Genomic DNA, 17644 nt, shown 5'->3' on the forward strand with positions numbered 1-17644 from the left:
GCCTGCTCTAACTGGTGATGATTTTCTACTAGGAGGATACTTCTGCTACTATCATATGAATGCAGTGGCTTGCAAAGCCATCCTCTGGACTAGACAGGCTATGCTCATTCTACCGGAATTTCTCAATCTGCTCATGTCTGTTGATCGACTTCTGGCCATAAAGCACCCCATATGGTACAAGGACAACTGCACTTTGATCAAAGCATGGATTCCAATCATGCCACTCGTTTTGGGCATTTTTACAATGACATCTTACCGGGTAGGTTATATTGACAAGGTAGGTTATAAAAAAATTGACTTGTCTTTCTGTTCGCTGCAGAGAACGCATATGCCTACACAGGATGCATTATATCGCTAATATTCCACAAATAATTGGATCCCACTTCAGACACTCAGGTTTCAGACAGAAACGATCACTGACCAGACCCTCCCAGGCCCAAATGACCTCTATTCAGACCTCTCCCGATCATAATAACCGCTGATTAGACTGTGCTAAAAATTGTCTCTACCAGACTATCCTGTTTTTTATGTAGTTGAGACCTTGTAACTGCGAGCGCATAATTAGCAGGTGCGTGCTCTGCTGTGTCTGAATACTTTTCAACTTGTTCTGCAACCTTAGCTTGCGTTGCAAAAGGAAGACTGCAGGAAAAAAAGTTGTCAGTAAACTTCAAAAAACGATGGGTTATGGAAAATTAGTTAGTTTTCAAAATGATCATTAGTATTTTATCCCAATTTTCCAGCTCTCATTTGAAGTTTAGTATTACTGCATTCTTGAGTCAAACATTTTTCGTCATTGATAATTTCATCTATCATCCCTTCTTTCTTCTCAAACTTTTAAAAAGTGAACACTGTCCAGGATGATTAAGTGTCATCTGAGTGAGAAGCAAAAATCATTGCAAATCGTATGAACACGGGTCGAGGTTTTGTCAAAAAATAATGTAAGATTAGCGGTGAATAGCGGTGAAAAAAAATTTTTTCACCGCAAAGCGCCCGCATCTTTTAGCGTTGAATGCGCTGAAAGCGGTGAATATTTGTAAAAATTGCGTTGAATTTTGCGGTGAAAAATTTTTTTTCACTGCATTCACCGGATTTCTTACAAAAAAGAAACTTCCGTACACGGGTTGGAACCACTTACCTCCCGCATGTCACTAACTTCTTATTCCACTGCGCCATCTCTCACTTACTTCAATGATATTTCATGCGAAATTAAGATAAGCGTTGAATTTAGCGGTGAATATCTGTAAGATTTGCGATTTTAGTGGTGAAAAACTTTTTTTTTTCACCGCATTTTGCTGGTAGCTGTGAAAAAAATTTTTTCACCGCAGTCTACTGGTAGCGGTGAATAATTTTTTTCACCGCAGTCTACTGGTAGCGGTGAATAATTTTTTTCACCGCATTCCGCTGGTAGTGGTTAAAAATTTTCTTTCACCGCTTAAGCGGTGAAAAAAAATTTTTTCCAACGCATAAATAATTTTTTCCACCGCATTCATCGCGTTGAGCGCAAGTCTTACACTTTTACTCAAGTTCACCGCAAATCTAATATCTTTTAGCGATTTTTAGCGGTGACACCTCGACCCGGGAAAAAAAGTAATTTCAATTGAGGTTCTCTATCATTAAAACATCTACAACAGAAACGAAAAAAAAATAAGACAAGATCTTCTGCCGAACTTGCATTTCACGTATGGCTCATCCGAGGCTTTGATCATTCAAATATTTGCCGATAGCAGAAATATTCAAATATTCAAAAAAAGAAAAGTTGCTAGAAAATACTTTTTGAAAGAAATCTCAACATTTTTGATAGAGCATGCTAAGTTTCAAAGGATATCTGCCAACTTTTTTGTTATGTACTAAAGCTTTTTATTTCAAATCAGAGACTTGTTGTTATCAATAGAAACTCGGACCAAAAATTTTTCCCAAAAAATCTAAAAATGAGGCTAGAGTTTTAAGAGTATGATTGATTGTTAATTGGGAAAGTTGACTACCTAAAAGTCATTTAAAAACCGCTTTTTCAATTTTTATGGTCTATAAAAAATTAATTGAATTTAAAAATTTTGATTCTATGGATAATTTTGAAGTGATTCGCTTCGAAATCTATTAAACAACTGCCAATTGGATCAAAAATACTGATGGCAAAAACTATTCATCTCGATTGCGAAAAGTAATTTATACATATTTTTTTTACAAAATTGATACAATACTGACGCCTAAAAAATCTCTTACAGATAGAAAAGAGCATGGTAGATGTGTGAAAAAAAATAAAATGCACAAGAATGAGGTGGGAACATTGAAAAATCCCACTACATAATACGAAGCTTTGGCTCGCACTTCCAAACTTTCAAATTCTCCTGATTAAACATCAAATGATAACAAATTTTCTCAGCCAGACCAGGGATAGTTATCAGTTTATATCACTTCTAAAAGTTTTGGGAAAAAAAGGCTTTCACCTGCAAGACAATTTTTTAAATTCCCAACAACATGACTCAACGTACTCAATATTCGAGCAGAAGATCACTATAGCAAGAAAATGTCATTAACAGTTTTGAAATTTGAAAAGATATGATACATTTCAAAGCCAATATAGTTTTTTTCTTCGAATAATTTCATATTTAGAATTAAAAATTGCAGAAAATAGAGAATTTGGAAGTTTTCAGACGGTGCAGATTGGCCCAATTTTAGCAGCAGCTTTTGAACGCGTCGCTGTTACCTATGTTAGGTCTTGGTTGCAACAATTCAAAACATTTGGCAATCAAATTTATACTGTTCACGTCATTTGCTGTCCTCCTCTTCAGATAAAGACAGCTGTAATGATGGGCATGAGAGGGTGTATCCCTCAAGCTAATGTGATGGACGTTGTGAGTGTGTTCCTGGGTCTGCCAGCGACTGTTGCCATTGGCATCATGACCACCCTGCTTCTGATGGAACTTAGGAAACGTACTCCACATGCCACCACTTCAACAACTCAACGCACTGGCCAGTCAGTACAATCTGGAGACTCTAAACAGAGCCAAAGTGGGGCACAGCGCGAGGTTCGTTTAACGGTGGCAATAGATTTTTGTATTTTTGTCGTTAGAAGGCTTCTAGCTGGGGACTGGCCAGCGCCCAAAAACTCTATCAAAATTTTGCAAATTCGGAAAGATTTGTTTGGTGGTTTCTCTTGTTATAGGGAGTGTAATGTGTTGACCTCAAAAAATGGTGCTCTCTCAGCTGCGTGAATAGTTCACAAAAGCTAATACTCAAAAGTATGTAATACCAGCGGGTATTTTTACCACAAGGTATTTTTATAGCCAGAGACAGGTTATTGATCAAATTTAACAATCAAATTGAATTATTCTATTAAAACTAGTTAATGGTCCACACTAATTCAAACCAGTTCAGTCAAACTATCCAGTAGTATCCGGAACGCATGCAATTCACTTCTTAACTCAAACAACTAATATAAACTCTGCATCCCAGTAGCTATGTTACTGGTCAGAAACTTAGAAGAAAGAAATACTGCTCAGAAGAAATAATATTTGCAACCAATTCTTTTGAATGGGTTTGCAGTGTCAATCATGCAACTAAGCAATTGTGGTCGTTCGCGAAGAACTGATTAAATAAATAAAAATTTCTCACTCTGAGAACCAACTGCTCCACTTGAGCGTTCTCTCTCAAAATTGGCTGACAGACAACTGTTCTTCAGCCTTGTTAGCCTCTCGTTGAGCGTTTTTAATGTGCTTGAGGGTACTCAACGTTGTCAGATTCTATCAGCAAAACGTAACGTGTTGCTCCTTTTAAAATATTTTGACCTAACGCATAGGTGTAATAGTGGGCGTAGAATGTTGGTCACGCGCTCTAGTTTATCTTATGTAATTGTTTGCTCAAGACAATCGCAGTTTCCTGGATTACTTGGTTTGCTATTTTCAGGATTCAGAGAAACTCATGTTCGTGTTCCACAATTCTTGAATTTTTCCATTTATGGATATGTCTGTCTATCTAATGTTTGATCAATCTCACTGCCTTGCTTCACATTATGATGTAGCATCGTCTGTTTTCTGTCAAATTTTAACTATTCTCCCTATGATCTCGATGATTTAATTAAGCTTGTAAGAGGAAATTTCAAGTCTTCTTCTTCTTTTTCCATGTAGATTATATCTGACCGTTAAAAATTTGAAGTTGAAAATAGCAATTTTGAATTCTTTATTTTTGTGGAGTTGTAAAAGAGGAATATAACTTTTGTAAAAGTGTTGTTTCTTTCATGGAAACAAAAAAGTAGGCTATCGCCTTTTTGTTTGTTTTTGAAAGCAAACAAAAACAGCTTTCCGATACCGGAAAAACGCGTTGTTTTTCTCATTTTGTAAGCAATTGTCCCAGAGATCCCCAGTTAAACTTTCAGGGCGATCCCGCTTGAGGAAGTAGGATTTTGAGAACTTAATGGAGTGTGTTGAAATTATGGTGGATTATATTTTGAATAGATCATTTTCTCTCTACCGAAATTCTTCCAAACAAACTTTGCGCTTCCTTTGTACTTAAAAACCTATTCTCAAGAAGACTTCGAAACAATGATTACTCCTGTCTCAAACATCGAACTCACTTCATAACTCGTTACTTCCCCCCGAACTCTTCTTTCAAAGCTTTCGCTTTATTGAAAGACCGCTACCTATTATATCTACTAGTTCGGCAAATTTGACTCTCCCCACTGTGTTATTAAAATAGCTGTTTAATAATTTTGACCTGGCAGAACAAATTTGAATAAAAAGCCTCCCTCAATTAATTGTGTTAACTCCCAATATCTATTCAAAGTTCTCCTGCAATTACAAAATCACTTCTGAAATAATACCTAACTAGTTTTCCTAATAAATGATTACCACGTTTGGATAAAAAACTGTTGCAACGTAAAAACAAACGTTTTTTCCGTTTCATTTATTAAAGCCTGTCCAATCATCCACCATTTCTGCTTTTTTTTGTTATAGAATCATACCCGTTTGCGTGTTTTGCAAGAAAATTATACAATTGCTGAACTACAGCATAAATATATATCAGTTTTCATTGACTAAAAATTTTTGTTCCAACCATGTGCAAAACAAAACAATCGGTAACCTTTTTCAACATACAATTTGCTTTGCTTTTTCAACAAAATAAAGTTTGCGATGAAAACTTTTATCTTTTTCTCTTTGTTTTCTATTCTCGACGCTGTGGATAAACCTTAGGGGCATGAAATTTCCTTTATATTGGAAAATTTCAAACAAAATGTGCAACAAATTCTTCAAAGCACTTTTTTGTTTGCTTCATTTTTTTTCTGCAGTAATTATTTCTATTTAACATACCCATTAAATCCTTCCTGAAAACACTAAGCAGTAACCCCAAACTTTTAGCTGCTCATACGGAATAAATACTCAGTTTTATTATACCAAAATGGTTTTAAGGGGTTCAATTTTTTTGGGTTTGGGGGAAATTAAATAAAAATATAGTTGCTTTTCCCAAGCTCTTCCCTCTTTTTTCTGCTGTAATGATAATTCATTCCTTTCTTTTAATGACCTCTGAGTTTCATTTGGATTATCTCTGACAACTATCTCTCTTTGCGAAGCTAGATTCTTGTTTGTTTACATAACAGATGAAGGTACACTCCACTCCAAATTTCATTGCTCAAGATTGTTCCTTTTGTGTACATATTCAATATGATCAGGATTATCACCTAAAATCTGCAAATTAATTAAAAACTCAATATAGAAGCTTCAATGTTATGTAGTTTAACCGACTCTAATTTAGTCTCACAAAAAATATAAAATACCGCCGTTCTCTTTGTATTAGTACACTTTTTCCTTCGTACAGAGCTATTTTTCAGGAAATTGGAGAGCCTAAATTAATGTGAACTATTTAATTACAACTCCAAATAAATGAACTAGATAATGCTCAGAGCACCGTTAATATATCAAATAATTACAAAGAAACAAGCAGGATCATATATATATATATATATATAAATATATATATATATATATATATATATATATATATATATATATATTTGTTTATATATATATATATATATATATATATACATATGTTTTTGTTTATATATATATATATATATATATATACATATATTTTTGTTTATGTATATATATATATATATATACATATATGTATATATATATATATATATATATATATATATATTTATAAATATATATATATATATATATATATATATAGGTCACTCAATAAAAAAATGGTTTTTGAACAAAAACAGCGCATTATAAAAAGAAGCTAAATATAAAGACAATCCTATACCAGCAAAACTAACTCTGTCTAATCTTTATTTCCTTCCGAAAATTGCAATTAAACTGACCATCTCTTTTCCAACAGTTTTTGGTCATATAGAGCATATGCAAATCATAACTAACAGTCTATTTGCTGATTCAATTACAGGCTTCGAATTAAGTATATGACATAATAACTCGAAATCATAGGAGATGCATGCTGAATAGATTAGACTTATTCAGTTTATTCAATTTCTTTTTGCCTGACGTTCTGTAATTCAAACAAGAGCCTGCACAACTCAGGATACTCCAATTCCAGATATCTCTGATCGTCACTCGCCCTCAGCAGGATCGGACACGAACTACACGACACCTCCCTTTTATATAGTACTCTCTCTTCGCGGCCGGATAAGCTCATTTCGATCATTACCTGTTGCTTTCTTGACTTCAAAAAACGAGAATTGGTCCCGTTCATTATATTGCTTAGAATAAAAGCTCTCGAAGTGCAGGCCTTCAAGTTATCTTCACAATAAATTGAATGAGTAATTCCTCCGTCATTCGGCAATCGCAGCTCCATATTTTTTGCCTTTGAAGATGGCAACAGATAATGTCACCGAAGCCCTTCTTGTGAATGTGTAAGACTTCAGAACCAGATTTACTAGTTGAACTTTTTCAGAAAAAAGCCTCTTCTGCAGTGGAATCTTAGCTTTGTCCCACCATTAAGGACTGCTCAATTGCACTTTATAGAGCCTGTTTGCTCAGAACAGTTCAATGACTTGTAGCATAGGAGAAACACACATTCAAAATTATTCTGTCTGGGTGAATTAATTGAGGCTCCGAGTTAATGAACTAGTTTTCATGCAACCTGTTCTCAATTGTCAATTTTTTTTATCAAAATTCAAATATGACTCTCCTATTTTCCCCGCAGTTGTTTCGTTTCTCTATTTCGGCAATGTTTTCCATTTTGAGTTGCATGGCTCTTCCAAACTTGTAGCTGCTTATAGGGAAAACATAATCAGTTCTTTTATACCGATAGGGCTTTTAGCGATTCATTTTTAGGTTTTTGGGAAGACTTCCTCAAAAATATGATTTCTTTTCCCAAGCTGCCCCATTATTTTTTTCTGCTGTAATCAAACTTGGTTTTTTCGGTAACTGACCTTTGAGTATCATTCTGACTATTTCTGACAATTGATCGCTTTGCCAAGCTAGTCTCACTTTTATTTATATAACAAATAAAGCTAAATTCCACTCCAACCTATATCCCTCAAGTTTGTTCCTTTTGTTTACATAGTCAATAAGCTCAAGAATAGGCTCCTAAACTCTGCAAACTAAGTAACCACTCAAAATTGAAGCTTCAATTTCATCTGTTTACAACGCCTTTAAATTAGGATTTCCACGCTCCTCCCCCTAGACTATAAATCTCCCAAAAAAATTTAAAAAATTTTCGTCCTTGTGTACTAGCACACTTTTGCCACTGCAAAGAGCTATTTTTAGAATTTTAGTCAACTTACATTATTTTGAACCATTTCAAAAGACCTCGAAGTAAATTGAGATCCAACAGTTACAAGGAAATAAGCATGATCTTACTTATAACTCACTCAAAGAAACAATTGTTTTTGAACCAGAAATCACTAGCTGAAAAATTCTCACAATCAAAACAATCCTAAATCAACAACACGAACTGTCTAACTTTAACCTCATTCCTGATGGTTCAATTAAATTCACCATTATCTTTCAAATAATTTTTGTCATTTAGAGAAAATGCAGTTCATTATTAACAGCCGATTTATTGGTTCAATTATGAGCTTCTTATTTAATGTATGGCATAATAGTTGACAGTCATAGGAGCTGCAGCCTCGTCAAAACATAGTTACTAGCTCTCACAAAAGACAGTTCAACTTTACCAATTTTGTCGATTCCTCTTTTGCCTCCAGTTTTTTTTGACCTTTTCTTTCGTTTGCGCCACTCTCCCCTGGCCGACCGAGACATCAGATTCAGCTTTTTCCACTTGTTCCGTTTGACACTTTGTATTGCAAACAGCTTGCACAACTCAGGGTAACCCAATGACTTATTTTATCGTCATTAATCTCAACAAGTTCGGAGAAGAATTACACGACACCTCCCTCTTATATCATACTCTCCGGCCGGATAAGCGTATCGAAAACTGATTTCTATCAGTACCTGTTGCTTTCTTGACTTCAAAAAATGAGAATGGCTCCCGTTCATTATATTGCTTAGAATAAGAGCTCTCGAAGTGCAGGCCACCAAATTCTTTCAAAATCAAATGCCCGAACGTTTTCTCCGTTATTCTTTTATTTTTTTTCTTTTGAATGAAGAACTGAGGTTCCGAATTTAACGAGCTGTTTTTCATGCAATCAATTTCCGTTGGGCGGCCTTTTTCAGCGATATCCAAACATGACTCTCAGATTCTTCTGCAGTTAATTCGTTTCCCTCTTTCAGCAATGTTTTCCCTTCTCCCTTCTGAGTAGCCTGGTTCTTCGAAGTTTATCTGAACTAAACCAAAAAAACCACAGCAAGTGAGGCAACACCACATCCATCTTGTCCATCGAAGAAAACTCAGGACATCACTAATTTTTCAACAGTTGAGTGGTCAAAAACATCGTCAGTGACTAATTATCAGCCACCGCTATTTCTGCATCGAACCTCTGATTCTCCAGCATTTTGAAAATTCCAGTCGCTAGCTGCCGACGCGAAGTTCCAAAACCATTTTCTTCTTCCGGTATAGTGTCAACTCTGCCTCGAACAGTCGCGGCGTTGTTTGAGGCCTCGTTTTTACTTCCGTCTGTTTCATCAGCTGCGTTTTTTTCAGATCATGGCAAAAAGATTTTCGCCTAAATTTTTCTTCTTTGCTCCTTTCTGGAGTTCCATCATCGTTTGCTTATGCAGCTGTGCTTTCACAACCCTTGATTGCTTTGCAAAACGCATCATCTTTAGGGAAAGTTTCAGAACTCTCTTTTATGTTCTCACAGTTATCTTCAGATGAGGTTCTGGTAAAACTAGATTTATCAATGTGCTGCAACCCAGTACTGATTATACCCTGGTGTGAACTATTAGCAATCTAATTTCCCTTAAAATTTTTCTTCTGCTGCTCTGGCCGAACCAAATTTTTGAGCAAAATAAAATGCGGCATAGGTGTTCCCCCAACGTCTACCTTTTACAGCATGCAAGGACGGGACGTGATGTATTCTCACGCTATAAACCTTTTAGAACACAATTTTTCCACGGTCAACTCATTTTGGTGGTCGGCGCAAAGGATTCGGAATTACTATGTTGCTCACGAATGTTCGGAAGGAACACGTCGTCCATGGAATCAAACTTGTTTTCGTCGTCGCTATCGAAGATGGTGTCGTCATCGCTAAAATCGTTGTCACTAAAAGTTGCAACACCTCCAACTCACTGATACCAGTTTCCTCATTTTGCTTGTCAGTTCTGCAACTTTCATAATCTTATCAAGTTCCCAACGTGCAATGGATCGTTCCATCAATTTCTTGAAATGTTTATCTTCGAAATTTGTCTTTGCTGTAACCTGCCTTTTCATTTCTCCGTCAGAATTGAATTTTTGACTGCCAAAAATGACGTCTAAATCAGCAAGAGTCTCTCATACCGGACAAACTGTCAGTCCACTTCGAAGTGCTTCTCTAACTTTCTGATTTCCTTCATGCACCGCTTTTACTCCAAAACGATTTTTATGGCAGAACAACGTTTAACCGAAGAACTCTCTGCTGGTTTTTTGATCACAACCCAACTGACAGTATCAGTTGTAAATTTAGCATTTTTCTCATTTAATGTTCGAATCACCTCTTTGCTCGTTAAATATTTTCTCTCAACAGGCTCACTTTGAAGACCAACCGTTCCCTTTTAAACGGTAAAACCAATTGCTCACAGTTCTCCCTTTTTATATGTTCTTATAGAAAACTCCCTCACAAAAAGGTTAAAAAATGAACAGCCTTATGTCAAAGAATTGCAACGTTTTTTGAAGACGCAGCACTATACTTTCGATCGGGTTTCCAAATTTCACGTGCCAAATAAATCAACGAATCAGGTGCTCAGCCACACAACTTCTCTGGCACGTATCTCTTGGCTTTTTCTTCTCTCTACACGAACACTTCACAATAATCCGAGTAAAACTCACGCCAGTCCTTCTAATTTTCATATCTAGGCGAAGGGAAAGGTTTTATAAAGATCAATTCTGCCCTTGTTTACAAATTACTGCCCTCTACTCTGAATGCTCCTCTGATGCTCAAACATCTGCTGCAAATCTTGCCAACTCTCGCTTTCGTCTCTGTCTGCGTAACCTGTTCAAACTATCTGCTCAGGTGCTTCCACATCTATGCTCTGTTAGAAACCTTGTCCCGAAAAAAATCACTGAGTACCTTCCAGAAAAATTGTCTCTTGAAAACAATTGTCTCCGCAGCTCAAATTCCCTGCTATTTTGCATCCTGCGGGTCTTGTATGTTGTTCTCGGATATCCTCAGTTTGTTCCTACTACTGATCTATCGATGGGTTTGCTAGCTTTGGGCACTCGTCCTCTGTCTCTCGGAACTCTGTCCTCACACGTTTCGTCTTCAAATTTTGCTGATTAACTCCCTTTTTAGCAAGAGAGCTCACCCAGGAGCGTTACTGTAGAAATTTGTATTTTGTCGTTTGAAGGTTTCTAGCTGGAGACCGGTTAGAGCCCACAATACTATCCAAATTCTGGAAAGTTTGTTTGGTTGTTCCTCTTTTTATATGGACTGTACGGTGTTTTCCCAAAAAAATGGTGCTCTCTCGGCTGCTTGGCTGCTTGAAAACAACACTCTGGATAATTGAATTATTGGTCAAAATTTTGTATCATTAGAGATATGTATTCTTGTAGCCAAGAAAGAATAATTGGGTAAAATCAACAATCAAAAATAAATATTTTATTAAAACTAAATAATGGTCCACACTAATCAAAACCAGTTCAATCAAACTATCCACAGGTATCCGGGACCCCTGCAATTCACCTCCTAACCCAAACAACTATTTAAAATTGTGCCTCCAAGTAGCTATGTTATGAGCATATAAATTTATAAACTTTCCAACCAACTGTTTTGAATGAATTCACCATTTCACTCACTGCAACTAAGCATTTATGCTCTTTCGAAAAGAGCTCACTAGACAACTAAAATTTTCTCACTCTGAGAATCAACTGCTCCACCTGAGGGTTTTCTCCTAAAATTGGAAAATTGACTGACAGACCACTGCTCTTTAGCCTCCTTGGCCTCTCTCTGAATGTTTTTATTGTGCTTAAGTCTGCTCAACCTTATCAGTTTTTTATAAACAAAATGTATGTCTCGTTGCTTTTACATTTTGACAAAACAAAAAAGTAAAATAGTAGACATAGAGTGTTTATCACGCGCTCTAGACTATATTATGTAACTGAATGCTCAAGATTACCACAATCTTGTTGATTATTTGATTTGCTAGTTTTAGGATTCAGAAAAACTCATGTTTGTGTTCCACAATCTATGAATGCATGCTAGCTCTTATCCTTTCACAGTTATGGATATGTCTAATGTACACAATGTCTGATCTTTTTACTGTCCTGCTTCACATCATGACGTAGCAAATTCTGTTTTCAGTCAAATTTTAGCTGCTCTCCGTATGATCTTTATGATTTAAAAAAAACGATTAAAAACTAAACTTCCCTCTTCCTTTTCCGTTTAAAATATATGTCACCTATAATATATTTTTTAGTCGAAAAGAACTAATTTGAATTCCTTAAATTTAGTTTGAGTTGTACAAGTACACTATGAGTCCGGTAAAAGTGTCGTTTCTTTCATGGAAGCAAAAATTCAGTTATCACAACGTTTTGTTTGTTTTTTTAAAAAAAAAACAGCTTTCGGATATCGTAAAAAACTTGTTTTTCTAATTTTGTCATCAACGGGCCCACGATTTGCCATTTAATTTCTCAGGGTGATCGGTATTGAGGATGTAAGTTTTGGAGGATATAGGGGGTGATGAAATTATGAACGCTTATATATTCAACAGATCAATTTCTCTGTTACAGATTCCTTCCAAACAAACTTCGTTTTTTCATGAACCTAACTCAACAAGACTTCGAAGCAATAATTAGTCCTATCTCAAACAACGACCTCATTTCAAAAATTGTCTTTTCCACCTAAATTCATCTTTCAAAAATTTTGCACTGTTGAATTTCAACTATTTGTTATTTCTATTTGTATTGCAATTTTGTTTCTCTCTGCTGTATTCTTATAAAAAGTGTTTTACAGTTGCTATTTCATGGCTTAGGTTTCTATTAGACCCGTTGATTTTCCCAAAATTTTCCCTGATAAACAAAATTTGAATACAAGAACTTCATCAGTTATTTGCGTTATCTCCTCAAGATCTATACATAATCACAGAAACATAATCACTTCTGAAATATTACACAACTCGCTCTCCTAATAAAGGATCACCGATCTTTAATCCAAAAAGGAGGCTATTGCAATGGCAAGCAGACATTTTTTTCTCTTCATTTCGTCATGCATGTCACTTCAACAATCCTTTTGTTCGGCTTAATTTTGTTATAAAACCAAGCCCGTTTGCTAAATGTGCACAGAAACCAAAAAATCGCTAAATTAGAGCATATAAGTATCAATTTTTAATGATTAAAAATCTTTGGTCATACAATGGGCAAAGTAAAACAATTATTAAATCCTTTTTTACATACAATTTGCTTTGCTTTTTCACACAGGAAATTTTGTGACAACAATTTTAATCTCATTTTCTGTCTTCTCTATTCTCCATGCTGTGGGTAATCGTTAGGTGCAACAGTTCCTTTATCATGGCAAAATTCAAACCAAATGTCCGACAAATCCTTCACATCACATTTTTTTGTTTTTTCCTTTTCTTGTGCACTAAAGTCTTCTAGCACAAGTTCTTCCATTCCCTCTTTCTGCTGTAATCGTACTTGGTTCTTTTCGTTTAATGACTTCTGAGCTTCATTCTGACTGTTTTTGACAACTTGACCACTTTGCGAAGCTAATCTGTATTTTGTTCACATGCACAAAACCAAATTAAGCTACACTCCACTCCAATTTACCTCGTTCAAGTTTGTTCCTTTTGTTTACATTGTCAATTTGCTCAAGATTAATTCCTAAACTTTGCAAACTAAATGCCCACAAGATTGAAAACTCAATTTTATGTAGATTTGACGACTTTAATTTAGAAATTCCACAGTGGCGGTCACGTGAGCGGATAGGCAAGCAAACCGAAAATTGAAAAACAGATTAAGTAAGCCGGAAAAATTCGACATAGCGTATGATAATTTGTCCTTGACGGTTTCTGGATAAGAGCAGATGAAAAGCATGACCCTGGACAGTGGTCCGCTGGAGCTCGAAATTGCTAAGTATTTTGAAAGTGACCTTCGTTTTATTTCTTTGGTGAAATGGGATAAATTTAAAATCGCAAATACTATGCTCAGTCTTGATTGCAGTGGTTAAGAATTTGAATTATTAATAAAAGATTACATAACTACTACATAACTTTCGGCTTGCTTTAATTTCGGCTTGCTTTGCGTTCACTGTTAATAGCCTGTGCTATAATTTTGAAATATGCGAACGTTTCAAAAACCCTTTAAAGTGAGATCATAAATCAAACTTAAGATAGGGAAAATTAGCTGAAATAGAGCTAAATGGAAAGCGCACTTAAGGAGTACACTTTTGCTCAATTGCTTTGGTGTATTTATGGGACAAACTGAACAGCAGAAAAGTTTATACATAACGAGAATCTTATAGCAAGACAAAATAAAAACAGATGTAGTCTGAATGTAACTGAAACACTCGTGTGCAAGTTCTGAAACATCGAATTTCTGCTGTGTCAGATTCTAGAAAGCTATATGTTCCTATAAAAGCGCTGGATTACAAACTTATTTTATTTCTAGTAATGGTTTTTATTTGTAGTATTGGTTACGTGACTCATAAATTAACTGAGAGAATCTGTAGCATTAATTAGGGAACCCTCAGTGATTCAAAATATAAGCCAAGATTTGTGAAAAAAGTTGCAGCGACACAAAACTGTGTCTGAAGCACGGATTTTTAGGAACGCTGAAAGATTCCTATGCTGTCGGTTTCAAATGAGGCTCTGTATAAAAGAAAATCTGCAAAATTTTGGATCTATTCTTTTTTACCCCCAGCTTAGTGTGAGCATTAACGTTCTTGCCTCAAGTCGCACGTGCTAAATTTTACGTAGTAACATGGTGGTATATACACAAACACTGTAATTTGTTATTGATAGAGATTAATTAACACGGGGTGTGGGGTGGTAAAATGGGAAAGACCCCACAGTTTCGTGTCACTGCAATTTTTTTCAAAAATCTTGACTTATATTTTGAATCGCTGAGGGTTCCCTAACTTTGAATCACTGAGGGGTCTTTCCCATTATATCCCCCCAGCTTAGTGGTCAGATAGCCCCCCCCCCCATCATGGTAGTTATACCATAATGTGTATGTAATTTTGTGGGGGGAGATAATAATGGGAAAGACCCCAAATTTTTAGGTAAGTTTTGCGGAGATTAATCATTGCGTAATCTTTTATAGATATACCCTAGTTAAGAACAAATGCCAAATTTGCAAACATTTGCAAATTTTTGCTCAATAATGCCAAATTTGTAAAAATTTGCAATTTATCTCTACACAAGGTCAATTTTGCAAAATTTTGTAAATTAAGGTTAAGTTCACAAAAATTTGCAAACGTTCCGGTCGAGCTCTGCGTAATTCATCAATGTGGTTTATTTTCCTAACCAATTCTCAGAGATTGCTTAATTTTATTGAAAAATGTTCAATGTACACCTTGTAAACGATTTGTGTGGTAAAATCACCCTACAAGGCCAAATGCGAACTATAGGAGACACAAATATTCAGACCTATTTGCAAATAATTGTAAAATTAATGCATTTTTTTACAAAATTTGCAAATTTCGTTATAAATAATTGCAAATTTGACATTAAGTGAAGACTAGGGTAGTAATGCGTTATGCAGCAATACATAATTTGTATGGGTGCAAAAACATTGGAGACCAAAACAGAATATATCAACAGTTGAACGTGCTTGTTTCACAAAAGATTACATGTCCCTGCAGAGGTCACTTCGAAATCTTGAATTGTATATCGAATCTCTGCCCGTACTATTTTATGCCAAATTCTCTCAGTCACTGGATAAGAGTCACGTAAGTTAAACCGGAAAAAAAAACCACACCAATTTTTCTGTCAAGCCAATTTATTGAATCAGTAAATTCAGTCATTTGAATATGATGAGCCAGTTTTTCTACACACAGTACCAGATTCCAAAAATTCTTGCTTCGAGTTATGTTGCCTGGCTCTGCTAAATTGTCCTTTGTCTGAACCAAAAAATAAAGACGGTTTTTTGTTTGATATAGAGAGTAGCGATAGACTTAAACTCTACCAAACAGAAACGACGGATTGTTCCCAAACAAAATTTGAAAATTGATATTGGGTTGAACTTATGTCGAACATTAGACCAAAGAAATCCATTCCATGATGCCCGCCTTTCGGTTCAAAGATTTTGCTCAAGCTCATACCGTACTCAGCAGTGGTAGTGCTCGTTTGGCTGTTTCAATTTTGAAGGTTTCTTAATCAGGGAAAAAAAACAAAATATGCTGCATTAAAGGCTCTTTTATTTGTATATAATTTGAAGAGTTAATCGATGGAAAAAAAATGTTTGAAAAAAAAACAAAAAACACTTTACACTGTATCAACTCGCCCAATGAGCTCATAGAGCTAAGCACAACTTAAGCAAACACTACAGTTCGCTTCTGTAACCGGGTTGCATTTTTGAAGTTTGTCGCTAATATTATATTTTGGGCTTTTGGAAAATATTTGATTAACCGAGACTGAATAAAAACGTCCTACTAAATAACTAATGTAGAAACGATAGTATTAAAAAAGATATGATAGATTTTGGAAACAAAACAAATGAATATTGATCGAATAAGTAAAGCGTTAAAAGAATGAAACCTAGTTAACCCGAACAGTGACAACTTATACTCACTAAAATTTGTAAAAACTTTCTTTCTTTTTGTCAACTTTACATACTATTGTATTTTAAAGCTGGCCTTCTTATTAAAATCCTACTAGCGTTACATCTTGGTTGCTTCAGAATCCTCAGTTGTAAGGAAAAAACTATCTAAAATAAAAAAAAACAACAGCATTGGTCCTTGGAAAGACATTCTCTCAACGCAGGAGACGTCTGTTATTGAAGCCTACCAAGCTATTGCTGGACCTCAACTAGGAAACTTTACCTCAAATTTTAATCCATATAGACCCCCATCTAGACGTTTAAAGTTTTTTTACAAGTGCAGGCCTATCTACGTTTTTCTACATTTATAGACCTCCATTTAGACTGGAAAGTTTTTCGAACTACAACTTGCACTTTTATTCGGGTAAACATATTACTTCGCGGAAATAATCTGTTGTTTTCATTCAAATGAGACTCAATTGAGTCCCAACTTACAAACTCCTGCGTGCACTGGTGATTGAATTCAGGCAAATTATGTTATCACTCAAATTTGTGGTTACTCACACAAATTACACTGGTATATCAAACTCAGAATGTTCGCATGATCTACTCAAATTGTAAAAAAAATAGTTGAGTATAATTTCCGAAACGCAAAATTTGTTGATGTTTTATTTTTAATCTACTCAGTTGTTGATAGCTTTAATTTAAAATAAAAATGTAAAAACAAGACAAAAAAAAGTTTGTCGTTTGTTTGTTTTACAACTAAAATGGATAAACAAGTGGTATGTATCTTTAAACTACCACTCGTTTTTTGATTCATAACGAGTGGCCCGTATCCTTGTTTGAAAAATTATGAAAAGTTTTATGCTGTCGCGATACCCCTGAGGGATGCGTTAGAAATGTCTTTTGTGATTTCCAGTTAAGTGAAGACTTATTTGTAATAATATTATGTTTAAGATAACGAAAGCACTGACTTTGAACTGTATTCTGTTTGTGATATTCTCCTCAATAGAATATACCATCTATACAATCATCTTCAACCTGTCTATGGTCACCCAGAAAGACACTGTTCTTATGTTCTCTGCTATGGCCAACATATCTGGAGCTGTGGGCATATCTCTTAGAGGTAATGAGAATATCAATCATCTAACTCAATGTCAATTAAAAAGTTAAAAATAACGTAAATGCGCAGAAAAAAATCACCACAGAAAAAAAAATTTCTCAAATTTCCACTATTGACCATCAATGAGCACTGACAGATAAATCATGTGTGGTAAAAATTTTTCGCCGATTCTTAGCACTACTCGCACTGGACGAGTACCTGAGTTACACAACACACACACACAAAAAAACCACAGGCACACACATTTATATATTTATCTATATA

At 35.3% G+C, this 17644-nt stretch overlaps 1 protein-coding gene across 1 annotated transcript in view; it reads left to right on the forward strand.

Moving 5' to 3' along the window:
• The window catches only part of LOC142343343 (uncharacterized), a 32643-nt gene extending 15213 nt beyond the window's left edge, over positions 1 to 17430 (forward strand). The window contains exons 3-5 of the mRNA XM_075395227.1: positions 33 to 259; positions 2790 to 3026; positions 17215 to 17430. Of these exons, the coding sequence (XP_075251342.1) occupies positions 33 to 259; positions 2790 to 3026; positions 17215 to 17430 (680 nt within the window). The remainder of the gene's footprint in view (positions 1 to 32; positions 260 to 2789; positions 3027 to 17214) is intronic.
• The last annotated feature ends 214 nt before the right edge of the window (positions 17431 to 17644 follow it).

Source organism: Convolutriloba macropyga, chromosome 1, assembly GCF_964194025.1.
Source record: "Convolutriloba macropyga chromosome 1, txConMacr16.3, whole genome shotgun sequence".
Lineage (NCBI taxonomy): Eukaryota > Metazoa > Xenacoelomorpha > Acoela > Convolutidae > Convolutriloba > Convolutriloba macropyga.